Source organism: Melanotaenia boesemani, chromosome 8, assembly GCF_017639745.1.
Source record: "Melanotaenia boesemani isolate fMelBoe1 chromosome 8, fMelBoe1.pri, whole genome shotgun sequence".
Lineage (NCBI taxonomy): Eukaryota > Metazoa > Chordata > Actinopteri > Atheriniformes > Melanotaeniidae > Melanotaenia > Melanotaenia boesemani.
This window is the reverse complement of record NC_055689.1, coordinates 25,855,786-25,874,937: the sequence shown is the minus strand read 5'-3', so window position 1 is coordinate 25,874,937 and position 19,152 is coordinate 25,855,786. Positions and strand designations below refer to the sequence as shown.

At 39.5% G+C, this 19,152-nt stretch overlaps 1 protein-coding gene across 1 annotated transcript in view; it reads left to right on the top strand.

The window, feature by feature from the left end:
* The window catches only part of LOC121644644 (piezo-type mechanosensitive ion channel component 2), a 92,075-nt gene extending 73,449 nt beyond the window's left edge, over window positions 1-18,626 (top strand). Inside the window, exons 37-54 of the mRNA XM_041992733.1 lie at window positions 64-257; window positions 1,092-1,262; window positions 1,538-2,209; window positions 2,423-2,681; window positions 2,877-3,056; window positions 3,282-3,588; window positions 3,841-3,973; window positions 4,509-4,656; window positions 4,771-4,982; window positions 5,340-5,498; window positions 6,015-6,162; window positions 6,446-6,634; window positions 6,878-6,985; window positions 7,176-7,348; window positions 8,904-9,023; window positions 9,302-9,375; window positions 9,661-9,859; window positions 16,957-18,626. Coding sequence (XP_041848667.1) covers window positions 64-257; window positions 1,092-1,262; window positions 1,538-2,209; window positions 2,423-2,681; window positions 2,877-3,056; window positions 3,282-3,588; window positions 3,841-3,973; window positions 4,509-4,656; window positions 4,771-4,982; window positions 5,340-5,498; window positions 6,015-6,162; window positions 6,446-6,634; window positions 6,878-6,985; window positions 7,176-7,348; window positions 8,904-9,023; window positions 9,302-9,375; window positions 9,661-9,859; window positions 16,957-17,209 — 3,699 coding nt within the window. The 3' untranslated portion in view covers window positions 17,210-18,626. The remainder of the gene's footprint in view (window positions 1-63; window positions 258-1,091; window positions 1,263-1,537; window positions 2,210-2,422; window positions 2,682-2,876; window positions 3,057-3,281; window positions 3,589-3,840; window positions 3,974-4,508; window positions 4,657-4,770; window positions 4,983-5,339; window positions 5,499-6,014; window positions 6,163-6,445; window positions 6,635-6,877; window positions 6,986-7,175; window positions 7,349-8,903; window positions 9,024-9,301; window positions 9,376-9,660; window positions 9,860-16,956) is intronic.
* Window positions 18,627-19,152: the final 526 nt, after the last annotated feature.

Genomic DNA, 19,152 nt, shown 5'->3' with positions numbered 1-19,152 from the left:
CATGCAGAAGGTAAATTAAAATATGTCTTTTGAAGGTTATTTAACCTCCTCTTCTCCTGTCAGGGCAATGTGCCAAACAGAGAAAGCATCCACATTTACTACCAGAAGGCCATGAGGCTTAACATGTCCAGACAGGCCAGTTTAGACGAGCTCAGTATGGATGGGTCAGCTACGAGCTCCACAAGGGTACGAAGGAGGAGAGGAGGATATCGGATGGAGAGCCAGGAGTCCACCGCCTCCAGAGACAGCATGTCCAGGTACTCAAAGCCTGATGGTGGATGCAACATGAGAGTTAAACAACAGGAAGAATGACACATTCAGAGCATCCTCCACACTGAACTTTCTGTACAGATTCATGATTTCTTGATAAAGGGAACAGGGTGAAAATATTTAGCTGATATTAATGTACATTTCTCACCTTATTTTCCATCTCTTTAAGTTTGATAGTAGCTTTTTTGATATTAGTTTTTCTTTTCTGTGTGTTATGGCTATTCCTCTTGCAGTGATGTACACCCTTAATACCTGATATATATATATATACAAATTTCCCTGAGGAATTCCAAAGGGATTAATAAAGTATTCTGATTCTGATTCTGATATATCATATTAATAACTCGAGGAGAGAGCCCACACATACACATAGAAAGGCCCCTGTTTAAATTATTTGAATGTATTACAATGATAAAACATAATAATACCCTGCTACAAAAGCAGTGCCTCCAGCTGTTAGCCTCCTCTTTAAATTAGTTTAAAATGAGCATACTGTTTCTGAAAGGAGTTCAAACTGAGTTTCTTAAATATCAGCTTTAATTAAGCTATGATGTATATTTTTTGTTCAATTCTTGCAGGAGAGATAAAATCTTAATGACAGTCATTTGCTAATAAAATTAAACTCTGTAGATGTAAGTAGAAAAACTGTATTTTGAGCTTTTAAGTTGCACCACTTCATTAACTTCACACTGATCCATGTCATTTAAATTTTGCAGCATCTTTGAATTTTGCCAACATTTTATAATTTCACGTTACGCATCTATCCCATCTCATCATTCTCACCTCTGATCATCCCATCTGTCACTCTCACCATGTATCAGTGGTTATACTGAGGCCACAATGGTTTCCCGCCAATCCACTCTGGAAGACATGGATGCAATGACAGAGAAAATTCCCAAAACCAGTGAGCGTGCCAGGCCCAAACTGCGAAAGATGTACAGCATGGACATGTCCAACTCATCAGCAGACAGTGGCAGCAGCTTCATATCCAGGTGCCTGGCCTCTGTATCCCTCATATACACTCCTCTTCCACTCACATGAGTAAAACCACTGCATCCCATCGTTCCTGCTTGTGTTTCCATCAAGATTTACATTGAATTGTAACTTCAGTTGAGTCAATGCATGAATTTAAAGGCAGACTTGACTGTCCTTTATGAGATAAAACACTAATTAAGCTTCAGAAATCTGTTTTTACATTTATTTTAAGCAGACAGACTTGAACACAAGCTGACACAATTTTCTGTATGTGTGTTTTTGTCCTCTGCAGCGAAACAACACAGTGTGTTGTACTCTACTCAAGACAGGGTACCACAGACACTATAGAAGAAGTGGAAGATGAGCAGGACCAAGGGGAAGACAAGGAGCAAATTCCCTGGGAATCCCAACCATTTGAGGCGTGTCGGGGGGCTGAGGGGGAATCATGGAGTGATGGAGAACCCAGCCAGGAAGAAGCAGAAGTAGAACTAGAAGAGGAGAAGAAGGAGGTGCAGAAGGGACTGGAGGATGAGGAGGGACTGCAAAAAGTGGAGGTACCTGAAGACCAGGAAAGAGAAGGAGGTCCCTGGGAATCATTCAGCCCAGATGAGGGTCCCTCCACGAGGCTGGAGGAAGCACAGTCAGCCCTCTCTGCTCGGGAGAATGACTTTGTTACTGATAGTGACGACGGGGGAGACCAGCAGGACTTCATGCAGACAGAGGGTACGTCAGGTGTGCTCTACACCCCAGATACAGATGCCTCCAAAACTTCAGATGCCGATGTGCCTCCCAGCTACAGCAAGGCGGTCAGCTTTGACCGTCTGGAAATTAGTGATGATGAAAGTGACAGTTACAGGAAGAGGCGCATGATTATGACGTCTGACAGCCGCTCAGACAGCAGGTCAGACATCATGCTGCCGTCTATGACCACTGAAATGACCGCCAGCGAACTACTGCTCACCAAGTAAGTCCAAAACTCTGCTTCAGAGAACAAAAGCAACTTGTCTCAGATGTTTTATCAGATGTTCATCTTTGAAATGGCAACTAATTTGTTCATAACATTGTAAATCTGCACCTATCCTATAGTTCAAAGAAACTTAACTGGTTCAGTCAGCCAAAACTCTGATATTAACACACGCTTAGTATCACATCCTATTTCAATGTGTTTATTTTTTAGGATGTTTTATGATGAGGAGCTGGATCAGTCAGATAAATTCTACCAAAGCCAGCCTCTGATCCTTCAGCTGTGCTACGCCCTCTATAACATGCTGGTGTCACACTCGGAGTTTGTGTGCTACCTGGTCATCATTATCAACAACATGATGTCAGCCTCCTGTATTACCCTGGTCCTTCCTATCACCATCTTCCTCTGGGCCATGCTGTGTGTGCCTCGGCCCAGTAAGCGCTACTGGATGACTGCCATCATCTATACTGAGGTACTGTCCCACGTGAAGACATAAAAAACAAAAACAAGAATAGTCAAATCTGAGAAAACTCCTATTAATTTCCTTTTGTAGAAGTTGAGACAGGAAAAAAAGGTTTAATTGTTGTGCTTTTGGATTCAATTGTTTATTTTTATCCTCATTTTTCGTTTTGTAAACTCAGTGACACCGGTGTTGCTTTCCATCTAGGTCACCATAGTCATCAAGTACTTCTTCCAGTTTGGCTTCTTCCCCTTTAACCAGAACTTGATGAATAGGAATAACCCAACTCACGCTCCCAACATCATCGGTGTGGAGAAGAAAGACGGTTATGTCCACTACGACCTGGTCCAGTTACTGGCGCTGTTCTTCCACAGGTCCATCCTGAAGGTGTGCAGTTACACAAAATACTCAGTCATTTTCTTGATTTCCTAAAGCCAGTATTCACATAGTTTCCCCTCTTTATCAATAATTTCTCATAATTAAGACTTTTTTTGGGACCTGCATCTGACTGTTGTTATGAGATGTGATTCAAAAATTTCCACACTTGCAGATCTCATTGGCTTACATGTGAACAGATGGTAAAAATAAACCATCTCTTGTTTTCATTCCCAGTGTCACGGCCTGTGGGATGAAGATGACCCCAAAGAGAAAAAAGAAGCAGCTCGTCAGAGTGAAACTGAGGATGAGGGAAAAGACAAGGAAATGAGTGAGAAAGAGTCTGAACCTCCTTCATCAGTGATCAGTGAGAGGAGAGGCTCCACGCACACTTTGAGGTCCTTAAACTTTGGGACCTCCATAGATTCAGGACATGTCCAGATGCAGTCCTCGCAGCCACAGACCTACCAGCGACGCAAGAGCTCTAGTGGAGGCTCACTTGTTTCTCATCGATCTCGTCTTTCTTCTGCAAGATCTAAGAGAGGTGAAGGCACCAATTATTTCATAATGGTTACAATAATAAAGATGACTTGTCTATTACATGAGGGGACAAACACGAGTACTTACAGCATAATAACATCAACAAATAGAAATACTTGCGTTACAGAAATTCTACTGTTTGTATTGTCTTGATTTGAGCGTTTAATAGGCATCAGTTTTGTGACTCAGGGTGCATCAGTGACTCACTGCCGTCTCACGGATCATTTCCAGCTCAAAATGTAAATTGTTTCCACAGGAAGTACCACTTCCCACAACAGCAGCCACAAGGATGGCAGTCAGGCCAGCGTCCATCAGAAGACCCGCAAACAGATGATCCTAGAGAAACTGAGGGAGCAGCTCTTTAAAGTCAAAGCTTTTGCGATAAAGCGGTATGATAAGCCACTATCATTGTTTAAAATAGATACTCAGTTTTTTTTTATCCTTTGAACTCCACCCATGGTTACTTTGTGGCTAACACTAAAATACAGGCAAGGCTGTAAAATAATGGCATCAATGAGAAATACGCTGAGAATAATGTAAGAGACTCATCATCATATCAGTGACACATTAGCGAAAACCTGTCATGGATCTAAATTTAGACCTTTAATTACAGTATTCTCGTCTGACTGTTCAGTGTCATTTTCGTAAAAGCTGCAAAAGACGAGCAAAACTTGTTATTGTTCTAAATTTAATCACAATGAAACGAGTGGTTTCTGAGACATTACGCCTAGAAGAGTAACTGAAAGCCAAATTCTTTCTACTGTGGTTTTCTGTGGTTTTTCTCTGTTACAAACACCATTAACACAACAGGACCATGGACATGCAAAGACAGTATTAGCACATTCCCATGGTATACTTTGGGAAATAACAACAACTACCATTAGTTTCAGGGCTCATGAATAACACCAGCTCCTCTCTTTGCAGGTTTATGGAGACCTACCTTCCCATTAGGCAGTTCTATTATAACCTGATTCATCCTGAGTACAGCGCCGTCACAGATGTCTATGTGCTGATGTTCCTCGCTGATACTGTTGACTTCATCATCATTGTGTTTGGATTCTGGGCATTTGGTGTAGGTTTGGATTTTAAAAAATAAATACATTTATAGATAAATTCATAGTTCTTATATGAAAGATTTGTCTCATGAGGGAAAAGTTAACCTCAAAGTTTATTTTTTTGTTTGTAGAAACACTCAACAGCCGACATCACTTCATCTTTGTCGGAGGATCAGGTGCCAGGACCTTTTTTGGTCATGGTCCTGATCCAGTTCGGCACCATGGTGGTGGACCGGGCCCTCTACCTCAGAAAGACTGTTATGGGAAAGGTCATCTTCCAGGTCATCCTGGTCTTTGGGATCCACTTCTGGATGTTTTTTGTCCTGCCTTCTATCACAGAAAAGTGAGAGCTTCATATATCCTTAACTCAGATGCATTTAGAAGTCATTATATATCCTTATTAATTAAAGCAAACAGAAGGTATTTAACAGTTTTTTGCATCTGCTATTAATCAAAGAAAGAAAAATATGACTAATAATTTAATTATTTAAACATTCTTCAATCTCAGAAAGTCTCCGTTAAAAGAAAATCACTTGATCATTTGTCATGTAATCAGTTTTGTCTCAACACTTTCAATACAGATGGTTCAAAAGGTGTGTGTGGGGGGGGGGGGGGGGGTATTTTTTTCCCTGCAGCTGAAATTAATATCAAAAGCAAACAGTCCACTTCTATAACCGTGTCTCTGCTTTTTCTATTGTAGGCGTTTCAGCGAGAACACAGTCGCTCAGATGTGGTATTTTGTCAAGTGTATCTACTTCGGGCTGTCAGCCTATCAGATCCGTTGTGGTTATCCAACCCGTATTCTGGGAAACTTCCTCACCAAAAGCTACAATTACATCAACCTTTTTCTGTTTCAAGGGTGAGTAAGTAAAAATTTAATTTCTTCCAGCTGAACAAATATTTCCAGGACAATGGACACAATGGGATGTCAGCTCGTTGCTGCCACTGCTCAATTTACTCCCAGTGCCCCAAAATTACACCCAGGGTGCTTCAATAATAGTAACTAAAACAGTTGCAAGAGGAAAGCATTTGTAGTATTGTTGTTTATGTCCCACAAGTCTTATAATTCACCTTTCTTTCCACATTTGAAAGATACTTGCTACTTGATGGTTTTTAAGGGCTGTGATTTAAACCCATGCCATATATCCTCCCCTTAAAAATCAATGATAAAAAAAAACCTGACAAAGTTCTGCAATACCCTTGAACTATTGTGGCACTAATTTACAGAAAAAATCTGAGCACTGTGCCAAAGCTTATTATAACACTGAACAAAATAAACAAATTTATCGTTGAATTCTCTGAGTAGGAATTCTTCAGTGTGTTTGCATTATCAGGCTCATGTTGGGACAGATGGACTAAAACGTGTGCTTTTTAGGTTCCGCCTGGTACCTTTCCTGACGGAGCTGCGAGCAGTGATGGACTGGGTTTGGACCGACACCTCGCTGTCTCTGTCCAGCTGGATCTGTGTGGAGGACATCTACGCTCACATCTTTATCCTCAAATGCTGGCGAGAGTCTGAAAAGGTGTTTATCACAGAGGCATCAGTGTAAAAAGAACCAGTGTCTGTCTGTCATGTAGGAATTCAAGCTAAAGTTATTTTAGAAATTTATTAAGGTAAATCTTTTTTTTTTTTTTTAATCAGCTTCTTTACTCTTGTTGCTTTGTGTATACCATTCAGTCTATCCAGTAAAATGCCTTCTATTATTGGATTTACAGGCATAGCCCATACATGATCGAGCATGTTGTTAATACCATTTACATCAGATTTAGCATTTCAGACACCCTCACACTGCCACCCTTCTGCAGAGATACCCCCAGCCGCGAGGCCAGAAGAAGAAGAAGGTGGTGAAATACGGGATGGGAGGAATGATTGTGATGCTGCTGATCTGCATTGTGTGGTTCCCTCTTCTCTTCATGTCCCTCGTAAAATCCGTTGCAGGAGTTGTTAACGCTCCGCTAGATGTGTCTGTCAAAATCACCCTGGCTGGTTTTCAGGTGACATTACCAGATCATTTGAAGCACATTTCTTTACTCCAAAGCAAAGTCCAAATAGGTGCCCAATCTCTCCAGTGTTAATCTATTAGATGTTACTGACTATAGTTTGATGAACATGATCATATTTTCTTGGTATTATTCTTTTTCAAGTAAACAGATTCAGTGTTCATAAAAAAGTTCATCACAAATGTTATAAATATTTTGGAATAAATGCTTCTTTAAAAGTGTTTTTTGTTTTCATAGCCGATTTTCACCATGAGTGCTCAACAAACACAACTGAAAGGTGTGACAGAAACGGATTTTACCAACTTTTATAATGAATTTCACCCTAAGGATGGATCCAAAACAAGTGTAAGTTTACTATAGTTGTGTTTTCCTCTGGGAACCATGAATATTTGGTTTTCATCTGATCCAATAGTTGTTGAGGTTTTGCATGTGCTTGCTTTTATATTTAGCCATTTTAAAACAATTAATGAACTCAGATTTGCTCAGGGAGACTGTAAATCATTGATTGAAATCAATGATATTGTTCTGTTGACAGGAAGCCATGGAATGGCTAGAGAAATACGTTTCAGAGGACCTGATCATCGCTGAACTGAAAGGCAGTTCCAACTCTCTGTGGACCATCAGCCCACCCAGCAGAAAAAACCTGATACAGATGTTAAACTCCTCGAACGAGGAATTCCCCATCACTGTGTCCTGGAGTGTACAAAGGTATCTAATGACAACTGATCACCATGTTATTTACGTGTTGTAAATATCTAGTCGGTTTTACATTTTCATCCTTTGGGTTCTTTAACTATTTAGCCAAAAGTAAAATATGTCAAATCACGTTAAAGAGAAAAGATTTGACTTCAATTTGAATAGGTGTTTGTTAATTTAAGTCTTCCTCTGACAGGAGATTTAAAATATGAATAGAAAACACGGCTGACCAATAGACCCCTTCACTCCCCGGGCTCCATAACAGATGTTAAGAATTATTCATCAAAATTCAATAAAAATATATTTATCAAATAAAACTAAAGATGTACATAGAATAATGTCTTTAGCCCCTTTTTACCTCTTTACATTTTACTTCCAAGCAGTCAGAATTTCTTGTATTCTTTAAAAATGGTCTTGAGCAGTAGTTGCTGGCTTGCTGAAAGACATTTTGGCTGCTTGTTGTATGTGACCATTTTCAGAGGAACATGTTTAGGCCAGGACATGGATATGAATAATATTTGATGCAACATCGCCAGTTTGATATGCTGCACACTTGCATTAGGGAAAAGGTAGGAAATAAATATTTAATAGCTCCATTAAAAAAAGAAAACAACCTCTTTAGAAGCCAGTAGGAGCAGCATTTAAGGTATTAGTGTCTAATCAGAAGGAGGCATTTTCTTGGTGTTCACAAATCATTGTCTTTTAATTGTTCCATTTTATAAAAGAATGGATTGCATTTGGTTTTACATATGTTGATCTGAAAGTCAAACTTGCACCTCAGCAGGTGAAGTTATGATGACACTGTAATGCCCGGTCAAAAGGGACAGAGTGCATCACAAAAAGTGAGACCCATGCTGCATCAGCTTCTGCAGTCCCTTGCAAGAAGATTTATTCTACAAAAGAGTAAATTAATTTTCTCAGGGTGATCATGTCCAAGACAACAAACAAAATGAGCCAAAGTTCAAGTAGAACCATATAGGCTGTAGCAAAAAGAAAAAACAACAGCAACAAGAAAAAAAAACAAAAAAAAAACAAGTAAAACATAGATCGCATCCTAATCCCTAAACAAAAACAAGAGAAAACAACACCTGCTGCAGCCCTGAATTGGTCCACTTTGAGTTTGAGTTTCTAGGTAACACCTCTGAAATATCTCCAGCAGACTGCAGAGTGAGACAATGTGTGAATTCAGCAGCTAATTTTCTGAAGCATTTACTGCAAGCGAGTGTACTGCTAATACTCTGTTCTACTGCCCTGTATGCGTCCTGTATGCATATGTAGCTACTTTCCACTTAGGTGTATATACTGTGAACCTGGTTTAAAACATATTAAACAGTCATCAAGCCTCATCTCTCATTCTTGACAAATAGTAAATAAAAAACAAATTAAACACAGTATTTTTTTTGCAGGAACTGTGAAAAAGTTCTGGACTAAATCATCCTGATGTCCTACTGAGATGTTCATGTGTGAAAATAGCTTAGCTTTAGATCGACCAATCAGACACGAAGCTACAGGCCTGTGAGGTTTGATGTCCTTACACTTAAACTAATTATCTTTTTCCTGTTTTCAGAAATCTCAGTCTTGGTGCCAAGGCTGAAATAGCTTCTGGAAAAAAAGTGATGACTCTAAGCAATGAAACAATGGCTGATCTTAAAAAGATTCTAGAAGGCACACCAAACCACACAGAAGTGTGAGTATGTCATCTAAAAATCTTCTTTACGCTGGGTTGCTGTGTTGGATCTAAATTACGTCCACAGACAACAAGCTGATGTTGAATTTTAAAACCAAATTAAACTTAAATGATCTGATTAGTAGATTTTACAGTTGATTACAAAACTTGAAGCAAAACATATGCAGTTAAACATGATTTGAAGTATAAACCATGATGTAATTTTTTTCCAAATTCACTCAAATATATTGACAAAATAAAACTCAAACTGAGTACTGACAGCTTCTTTTCTTCTGCAGGATCATACCAAAAATCATCCCTCGCTATATTCGAGCCCCCAGTGATTCAGATGCCACACTTGTCGAGCAGCTGCGTGAGTTTCCTTTACTTCTTTCCTTCATATTGACATGATGATTTCATTATAAACTATTAATTATATTAAAACTCATTATTCTTTAAGTACTTGTCAAGATTTGAGTCACCTTGGTAAATTTATCTCAAGTACTATGTTTGAATCTTAACATTTGTAAACTTTCTTGATCATGAAAACATGACTATTGGAAATTTAAAATTCTGCACATGGAAGCCTTAAAGAGATTTATTTTTGTTTTGTGTTGCTTTTTATTTATTTAATGACTTATTTCATTCTCTTTTGTAGCCAACAATACGTTTGACATTCTCCTCACCTTAAAGCGAGGCAATGAATCCGCAAGTCAGGTACAAGAGTGGTGGGTTGTCAACCAGACAGAGCCTGGTCTCATTTACAACAAGAATCAAACACGTGAGGCCGGCCTGCAGATCTACATATTCAGTGACCAAGTCAGCCCACCCAGTTTGGGATTTCTGGCTGGATATGGGTATGTCCTGACTAGTAGACATGATCCTACTTTAATGCCTAACTTAAATGCTTGTGCTTTTATTTTAACTACACATTTTTTATTTTATATTTTATTAAATGTCTAAAATTGAACAGTAACTTAGTGGCAAGGCAAGGCAAATTTGTACATTTCATGTACAAGACAATTCAAAGTGCTTTACATACAACATAAAAACATTACAGCAAGGTGCAGGGGAAGAAAAAAAATAAAAAAATACAAGTGCATTAGAAAAACAAAGATCAAAAAAGATAAAATTGATTACATAAAAACAGCAGGAAAAAGCTCAGATAAAGAAATAAAGTTAAGATTTCAGTGTAAAATAACTAAATGCAGATCTGGATTTCTAAATAAAAACTATTGAAATGCAGCAAGGACAGGTGGGTCTTTAACCTGGATTTAAATAAACTTAGTGTTTCAGCTGATCTGAGGCTTTCTGGGAGTTTGTTCCAGACATGTGGAGCATAGAAGCTGAATGCAGCTTCTCCATGTCTGGTTTTGACTCTGGGGACTGATAAGAAACTGGATCCTGATGACCTGAGGGTTCTGGTGGGCTCATACTGGGTCAAGAGGTCTCTGATGTATTTTGGTCCTAAACCATTCAGAGCTTTATAGACCAGCAGCAGAACTTCAAAGTCTATTCTCTGACGAACAGGCAGCCAGTGTAAAGACCTCAGAGCTGGACGGATGTGGTCCACTCTCTTAGTCTTAGTGAGGACTCGGGCAGCAGAGTTCTGAATAAGCTGCAGGTGTCTAACTGATTTTTTAGGTAGCCCTGTGAAGACACTGTTACAATAATCAAGCCGACTAAAGATGAATGCATGGACTAGTTTTTCCAGGTCCTGCTGAGACATCAGATCTTTTACCCTTTATATTTTCTTGAGGTGATAAGGGGCTGATTTTGTAATTCCCTTAATGTGTTTCCCAAAGTTAAGATCTGAGTCCATCAATAAACACAGATTTTTGGCCTGGTTGGTGGTTTTTAGTTGTATAGACTGAAGCTCCTTGGAGACACTTAATCGTTTCTCTTTGGCTCCAAAAACCATCACCTCAGTTTTGTTTTTGTTTAATTGAAGAAAGTTCAGACACATCCAGTCATTAATCTCTTCAATGCATTTCCCAAGAGCCTGTACGGGGCCTTGATCTCCTGGTAACATTGTAATATATATCTGTGTGTCATCTGCGTAGCTATGGTAACTAATTTTGTTGTTCTTTATAATCTGTACCAGTGGGAGCATGTAGATGTTAAACACAAGAGGCCCCAGGATGGAACCCTGGGGAACTCCACATGTAATTCTTGTCTTCTCAGATGTAAAATTACCTATAGACACAAAGTACTTTCTATTTTCTAAATAGGATTTTAACCAGTGTAGTGCAGTACCAGAGAGGCCCACCCAGTTCTCCAGTCGTTTAAGCAATATATTGTGGTTGACAGTATCAAATGCAGCAGTGAGGTCCAGTAAGACTAAGACTGACATTTTTCCATCGTCTGTGTTCAAACATATGTCATTAGTGACTTTGGTCAGAGCAGTCTCAGTGCTGTGGTGCTGTCTAAAACCTGACTGGAAGACATCGTAGCAGTTGTTTTGTGTTAAAAAGTCGTGTAGTTGATGAAAAAGGCCTCAATCGATTATCTTACTTAAAAAAGGAAGATTTGAGATCTGCTTGTAGTTGCTCATTTGTGTCTTGTTTAGATTGTCCCTTTTTAGCAGGGGTTTGATTACAGCTGTTTTTAGAAGTTCTGGGAAGACACCGGAAATTAAAGACAAGGTCGCAATCTGTAACAGATCTGGCTCTAGAGTCTTTGAGACCTTTTTAAAGAAACCTGTGGGCAGGATGTCCAAGCAGCAAGAGGAGGAGTTCAACTCACATATGATATTGCCCAGATTTTTGCTGCTAATGGGATTAAACTGTGTCATGGTAGTTAAACTGGTTTTCAATGGACACAGGTTTCTTGAACCTGTTGCTGCTGATGAACCAACTGTTTGTCTGATATTCTGGATTTTTTCTGTGAAGAATTTGGCAAACTCATTGCAGGCCTTGGTGGAACAGAGTTCAGGTGCTACTGACACAGGAGGATTTGTTAATCTGTCGACAATAGCGAATAAGACCCGAGCATTATGATAGTTTTTGCTAATAATGTCAGAGAAATAGGACTTTCTTGCATTCCTCAGTTGTAGATTATAAGAGTGAAGTTTCTCTTTATACATATCAGAATCAACCTGTAGATTTGTTTTTCTCCATCTGCGCTCGGCTTTCCGACACTCTCTTTTTCCATTTTTCGCCAGTGTGGAATTTCTCCATGGAGACCTTTTCCTCCCAGAGACAACTTTCACCTTAACAGGAGCAACAGCATCCATAATACTTAACATTTTAGCATTAAAACTAGTGACAAGCTCATTGGCTGAACCCCCTGATAGGGCAGGTGTTGAAGAGAAGACCTGGTTAAACATCCCAGTCCTGTTTTCAGTAATGCACTGTTTTGTGATGACCTCTGTTGAGACATTTGTGTGAACAGGAATCGTACTCTCAAAGAAAACACAGAAATGATCAGACAGGCCCACATCACACACAGTAATTTTAGAAAAGTTCAAACCCTTCGAGATCAGTAAATCTAGAGTGTGTCCTTTAGTGTGTGTGGCCCCTGTTATATGCTGAGTCAGCCCAAAGTTGTCCAGACCTTATCCTGAGGGGATAAGGGGACAATAATTACACAGTCAAAGTCTACACAGATTAAAGCCAGCAGTCCACTAAACTTATCATGAAATGCTGCGCAGTACCCTGGTGGGCGGTATATATCTAGAAACATTGATCTATTTTTAGCTTTTAGCTGAAGAGCCACATATTCAAAATAAGTAAAATTTCCAAAAGATAACTGTTTACATTGAAATGATTCATTAAATAAAACTGCCGCTCCTCCTCCTCTCCTGTTCAGTCTGACCTCACTGATAAAACTAAAGTTGGGAGGGGTTGACTCTTATCAGAGCAGCTGTGTTCTTATCTTGGTTTAACCAAGTTTCTGTTAAAAACATAAAATCAAGGTTGTGTTCAGTGATAAGATCATTAATTAAAAATGTTTTCCCTGCTAATGACCTAACATTTAATAAGGGCAACTTAATGGGTTTGGAATTATTTACCCTATGTTTGGGGGCATGCTGTGGCTCACAGGGTATGTTAACACTACTCAGAAACCTTTTAGAAAGCAGCTCTCTGTGTTCTGACTGAGCTACTTTTCTCCTTCTGTTGCCAAACAGTACAGATATTTTTGAACCTTCTAATAAACAGGGATCCAGCTTGTCCTTGGAAAAATTTTGACTGCCATTATCCACGCAGCCTGGACCCTCCACACATCATACATTCAAAACATGAAGCTGGCATGGTGGTATAGGAGGGACTGGGCGCCCTCCTATTAGTCGCTCTAGTGGGGGGTTTATGGGGGACAGAAACATATTGGCCTGAGGGGTAGATCTGAGTCCAGCATGGACCCGGTCCATCATCTCTTTAGTGAATTTCAGATGAGAAGGGGGGGGGGGGGGGGGAGTATGGGCGACAATGACCTGTTTGGGGTTTGGTGGGGCGAAGGATCATCGTCTTGGTTGTTGGTGCTGTTGAGGGGATTGGGGGCAAATAAAGATCCATCCTCTTGCCTCTGCTGATGCCTCTGTTTTTCGAGGCAGAGTGGGGGCAGATGCAGCTCCTCCTCTGGGTTTCCACTGGGTTTTGTTTGGTCTATTTTATGAGATAACTCCTCTTGTATCCCAGTCTTGGCACCGAATACAGAGGGATGACGCAGTGGAAGTGGAAAAGGTTGGAGGTGAAAAGTTTCACCCCTGACTTGTTCAAATTTAATCCATTTGCCTTAAAAAGATGTTTGCGTTCCCAAAAGATGCAAAAATTATTAATAAAATGCAGTTTGTTGTAATTGCATGCCGAAATAAGCCAATTATTTAGTGCCAGTAATCTACTGAATCTTTCCCCTCCTCTTCTGATGGGGGGCACAGGTCCACTGCTGGTTTCAGAGAGCTCGCTGTGTTTAACAGTCCAGTAAAGTCCTGCTTCAGAACCTCAGATTGTTGCTTGGACACATCATTTGACCCTGTATGTAGAACAATGTTTCTCACATCTGGGTGATCAGCCACGGCTTTCAGAATTCTTTCCTGCGTGTCACTGATCATATCTTTAGGAAAGCAGAGGACTTTGGTGTTCTTTCCACACATCCACTGAACATCATTTACAGTAGAATCACCAATAATCAGAGTTTCAGGCCCAGCCTTTAGCTTTCCCTGGGGCCTTTTCCCTTCTGATCGGCTTTTAGTCCTCACCTCGCAGTCCTGGGATAGGTGGTCGTCCAATGAAGATCCTGAGTCCTCTGATAGTGGAGCAAGTCTGTTCTGTAGTTCCACATTCAGGCGCTTTGGAGGTTTGTTGTTAACCTTCTCAGTCTGGGTTGTCCAGTCCTGTTTCCTACCATGTAGAGGGGTAAAAGAGGTCCTTTGTTTTGTAGGGAGCGGAGGCCAGTCAGCCTCATCATAGACTTCAGCTGGCTGTGCCCGGCCCGTGATGCGTTGTCCTCCCTTTTCCAGAAGGCATGATTTACTTTTTGGCTTTGCACCAGTGATTGATCTTTCACATTGGCTGTGGGTCAGTAGTGCAGTCATTAGCAGCCTGTATGTCAAACTGTTCTTGGATAAGATACTGAACCCACAGTGTGGCCATTAGTGTGTGATTGTGTCTTTATGGTTGGAACATGTGCTCAGTGGATGGCACAAAATGTGGTTTGCCCTGTAAAGCACTTTGTTCTTTAAAAGCAACAAGTTGATGTAAAACAGCAGTAACAAGGTAGAAAAATTTGTTTTTATTCTACTTTTTCTAATTATGTATTTGAGCCTGCTTTCACGCAGACATACTTTAGTGTTGATTTAGTCAGTACTCAGACATCAGTAAAACCTCTAAACAACTCTTGCACACATTTGTTAGGTTTGCAGTCATCCTAACAAATGTTGGACAATTTTTCTTTCTGCAAAATGATTTTGTCATGTTGAAATTTATTTTTTTTTTTTTTACATCTATTCATTCTTCTTTCTTCACTCCAGCAGAAAATATACTTGAAGCATTTGATTATTACAAAGATGTTTTAGAACAAAAAGCAACAAGACACACACACACACACACACAACAAGTGATCACATCTAATTTCTTACACAAGCTCAAAAACAAATTACAGAACTTATTTCTGTGTGCTGGTGATGTCATGATAGCATAAAAACATAGTTTAAATTTAGCTTGATGGATTTGATGGTTGACTTTTTAGACTTTGTAGTTTTTGCAGGTTTGCATTTTTTGACCATTTTGAAATGCCACGTAAAAATGGTATTTGTTATTTATCCATTTGAGCACTGTGCCTAGTTTTTAGGCCTCTGCTCAGAAATTGCATAACCATAATTAAATGAGTATATTTCTGCAACCACAAGGTTTATTAGAAATTGTTTGAAGTCATAGTAAAGGGAACACTTGTGAAATTTGTTAAAGTATGCAAATGTCATTATATGTGTTCCTGGTGAAGAATAAATGAAGATGGCACAAATGAAAAAAAAAATAAACACTTTCAAGATTAATATGAATATGCTTTTGGTGTGATATAACTGTAGCTCTAAACCTTTATCAGATCATAGCACAATATATCCATACATCCATTTTCTATACCGCTTAGTCCACCTCAGGTCGCAGGGAAGCTGGAGCCTAACCCAGCAGGCGAGAGGCAGGGTACACCCTGGACAGGTCCCCAGTCCATCGCAGGGCCAACACAGAGAGACTAACAACCACTCACACTCACTCCTTGGAAGAATTAAGAGTGACCTGTTAACCTAACATGCATGTCTTTGGAGGGTGGGAGAAATCCAGAGTACCCAGAGAGAACCCACAAATAAACGGGGATAACATGCAAACTCCACACAGAACAGCCAGAAATGCAAAGCTTGAAAGTGAAACCGAACAAAATTAGAAAAGTTTTAGTATGAACAGTTCAGGTGAGGTCTCCAAGATGGCATCAGCTGTTCTCAGTGTCCCCGAATTGGTGAACCTCAGGTTTTGAAAGAATAAGTGGCAAAAAAAGCCCAATGTGTGAATTGTTTTTAGCAAGGCATAACACATTTTTTTGTAACTTTCATATAATAGACAACAGAAAGTGCTTTACATGAGACGCTGAAAGCATTACAGCAGCAGGGTGCAAAAGAAAGATTAAAAAGAGAATTAAAACACTAAAAATAATAAAAGAGATTAAATACAAACGCGTCAACGGGAAATACATCATCATCATTATCATAATCGTCTTCATCAAGACCATCATCATCACCATCGCTGTTAATGTACATATGTGAGAAAATATATTTAAAGAGGAAAAGAAACTTTGTTTAAAGAAATTGGCAAATAAGAAAGTTTTGAGACCTGATTTAAAAGAACAAAGGTTTGGATCAGACTTCAAGTTTTCTGGTAGTTTGTTCCAGATATTAGGAACATGAAAACTCAACTCTGATTCTTCTTGTTTAGTTTTAACTCTCAGGATGGAAAGTAAACTTGACCCAGAGGATCTTAGAAGTCTCTGTGGACCATATAGCTTCAGTCGATCAGAAATATATTTAGGACTAAGAATCATTCAGAACCTTATACGCAGGCAGCAACATTTTAAAATCAATTATTTGGTGCCCAGGAAGCTAGTGTAGAGATTTGAGAACCAGAGTAAAATGTTCCCTTTATTTGGTCTTTGTGAGGACATGAGCAGCAGTATTCTGCAGTCGTCTTAGTGATTTTACATCAACTAACTTGCATAATTTTGTAACACTGAGGTAAATATTTACAAGAAGATGCTTAAAAAGTGTGGATAAATGATATGGGGTGTGCCTTTTTGCTTGATTTTTCTAAATCTATACCAACCGAACAGGAAGAGGACACATGCTCTCAGGACAGTGTCATAACTCACCCTTCTCTTTTTTCACTGCATAATATTAGACTTCAGATCGAACAGCCAAAGACCAAATTCACAAACTGAATATTTCCTTTTTCTTTTGCTTCTTCTCCTCTAGAATAATGGGCCTGTATGCCTCTGTGGTTCTGGTCATCGGCAAGTTTGTGCGTGAGTTTTTTAGCGGCATCTCTCACAACATCATGTTTGAGGAGCTGCCCAATGTGGACCGCATCCTCAAGCTGTGCACCGACATCTTCCTGGTTCGAGAGACAGGGGAGCTGGACCTGGAGGAGGACATGTACTCTAAACTCATTTTCCTCTACCGCTCACCAGAGACTATGATCAAGTGGACCCGGGAGAAAACTCAGTGAGGGGGACAAAATGACTGGAGTCGGGTCAGAGCTTTTCAGAGATGCTGCGTAGTCACTCTGTTGGTCTGAGCAAATGAAGAGCAGCTTTGTCTTCCTCAGCTGAGCTCAGATGGCAGCATTACAGTGTTAGCGTCACATAGCAACACATTTTTGAGATAAAAACTGGGGTTTTTACAAGTTGATGAAAAGCAACATTAACAGACTCACTACTGAAAACTGAGCACAAATACGCAGGTGCTACCTTCATCTGGCAAAGTTTGGCCTCCATTGTTGAAATATGCAGCTGGTGTGCAGCTGGAGATCTTTCAGGAGACTTTTCTAAGACGTGAAGAAGAGTCTCATCACTTCTGTAAGATGAGAATTTTTCCTCTGACATTCAAATGGTAGGTTGTGAGATAAACTGCCTGCAGCATCACTCTTTAAGGGCTTCCCACTGACAAATATGTGCACAATGGTGATAACTCGAGTAAAATCTCAAAGTTTCTCCAACTGGAACGTATGGATCATGGGACGGTGCAATACTGAGCTCCTGTTCTTCAAAGGTTTAGAAGGATGAGAGCACCAAAAAAAATAAATAAATAAATAATAAAAAAAATGTCATTCACAACCAAGAAACTTTAACTTAAAGACATCTTTTTCCTAAGTCTCTGAGGCACTATGAAGACAAAAAGCAGAAAACATGATCAGACAATCTTGCCTTAGTTTGTTTTTATGAGAAGAACTGAAACTTATGGATTCCACATCTTTCTCAGGAAGAGCTGTTTTCACAGATACTCATTGTGTATGTTGTATGTTACCATATGTAGGCTTTGGTGGATCTAACTGATAGAACATGAGATTGTAGAAAAGGAGAGAACTATTTAAATGGCATGAAATATATTGTTGGTGTTGTATAAATGGACTGATGTTGAGTTTGTTTACTGCACAAAGATAGAAATTCAGCACAGTGGAAGTTTTTCTTTGCAGGGAATGAAATCTTTGCCAGTCGTCCACATCTCAATCATCTGCAGGTTGGCTGGTGTTAAGATCGATAGAGCGCTTGCGATATTTATCAGGCTGTAGACTGTTCTTCATCACTTTTGAACCTCATTGTTTTTAAAAATTCACACATTTGACATTTGATTGCTTTGATGTCCACAGCTCTGCATCCGGCCAACAAGGAAGAAAGAAGCAGACACACAGAAAAAGCTTCCCAACACAAAAGGCTGAAAGATGGAGCCTTTTGGTCCGAACTATGCATTAGAGGACATTGTAGCATGAGTGAAAAACTTCATTATTGCCATGACTAATTCCCAGTACATGTACATAGGGGTTACATTAGGTGGTCAGGTCACAGCGGAATAAAATGTGAACCTGTTTGTTAAGGTGGGGAGGTGTGATGGAGGTCCAGAAATGTGCAAATAAAATATGTAGAAAAGCTGTTGTGTTTGTGGAAATGGACTGTGAGAGAAAGCAGATAATCTGTGCCCGTTTACAGGATTTCAACAGGAATATAGATGGAAACCAGCTGCAGCAGAATAGATCTTAGACAAACCTGTGGCTGGATGAAGACCTCCACCAACTACAGCACTTCCTATTTTAATGAATAAGTTTGTCTTTTCTACTTAATTAAATTTACAATTTTCACCGACATACATTTAAAAAAGCTTCTTTGAATGTTAAAATCATTTTGCTTGTGGAAACACATATTTCCTTTGATTAGTCGGTTCCTGTAACCCTGAAACTATTATTTTTCCAAGTGCTCTGAAGTACAGAAAATAATTTTTGGATATGAGTTTTTTTTAACAGTAACCTATATAGTATTGGCTTATTTCTAATTAAATAAGCCACATAGCCCCTGAAACCATTAAAACAGTCCAAAGCTTTGCAAAAACTCTTCTCAAACTGTCTCATCAATCAGCAGCCATGAGCTCATTTAAACTGCTGATAGCAGGATTAAATGA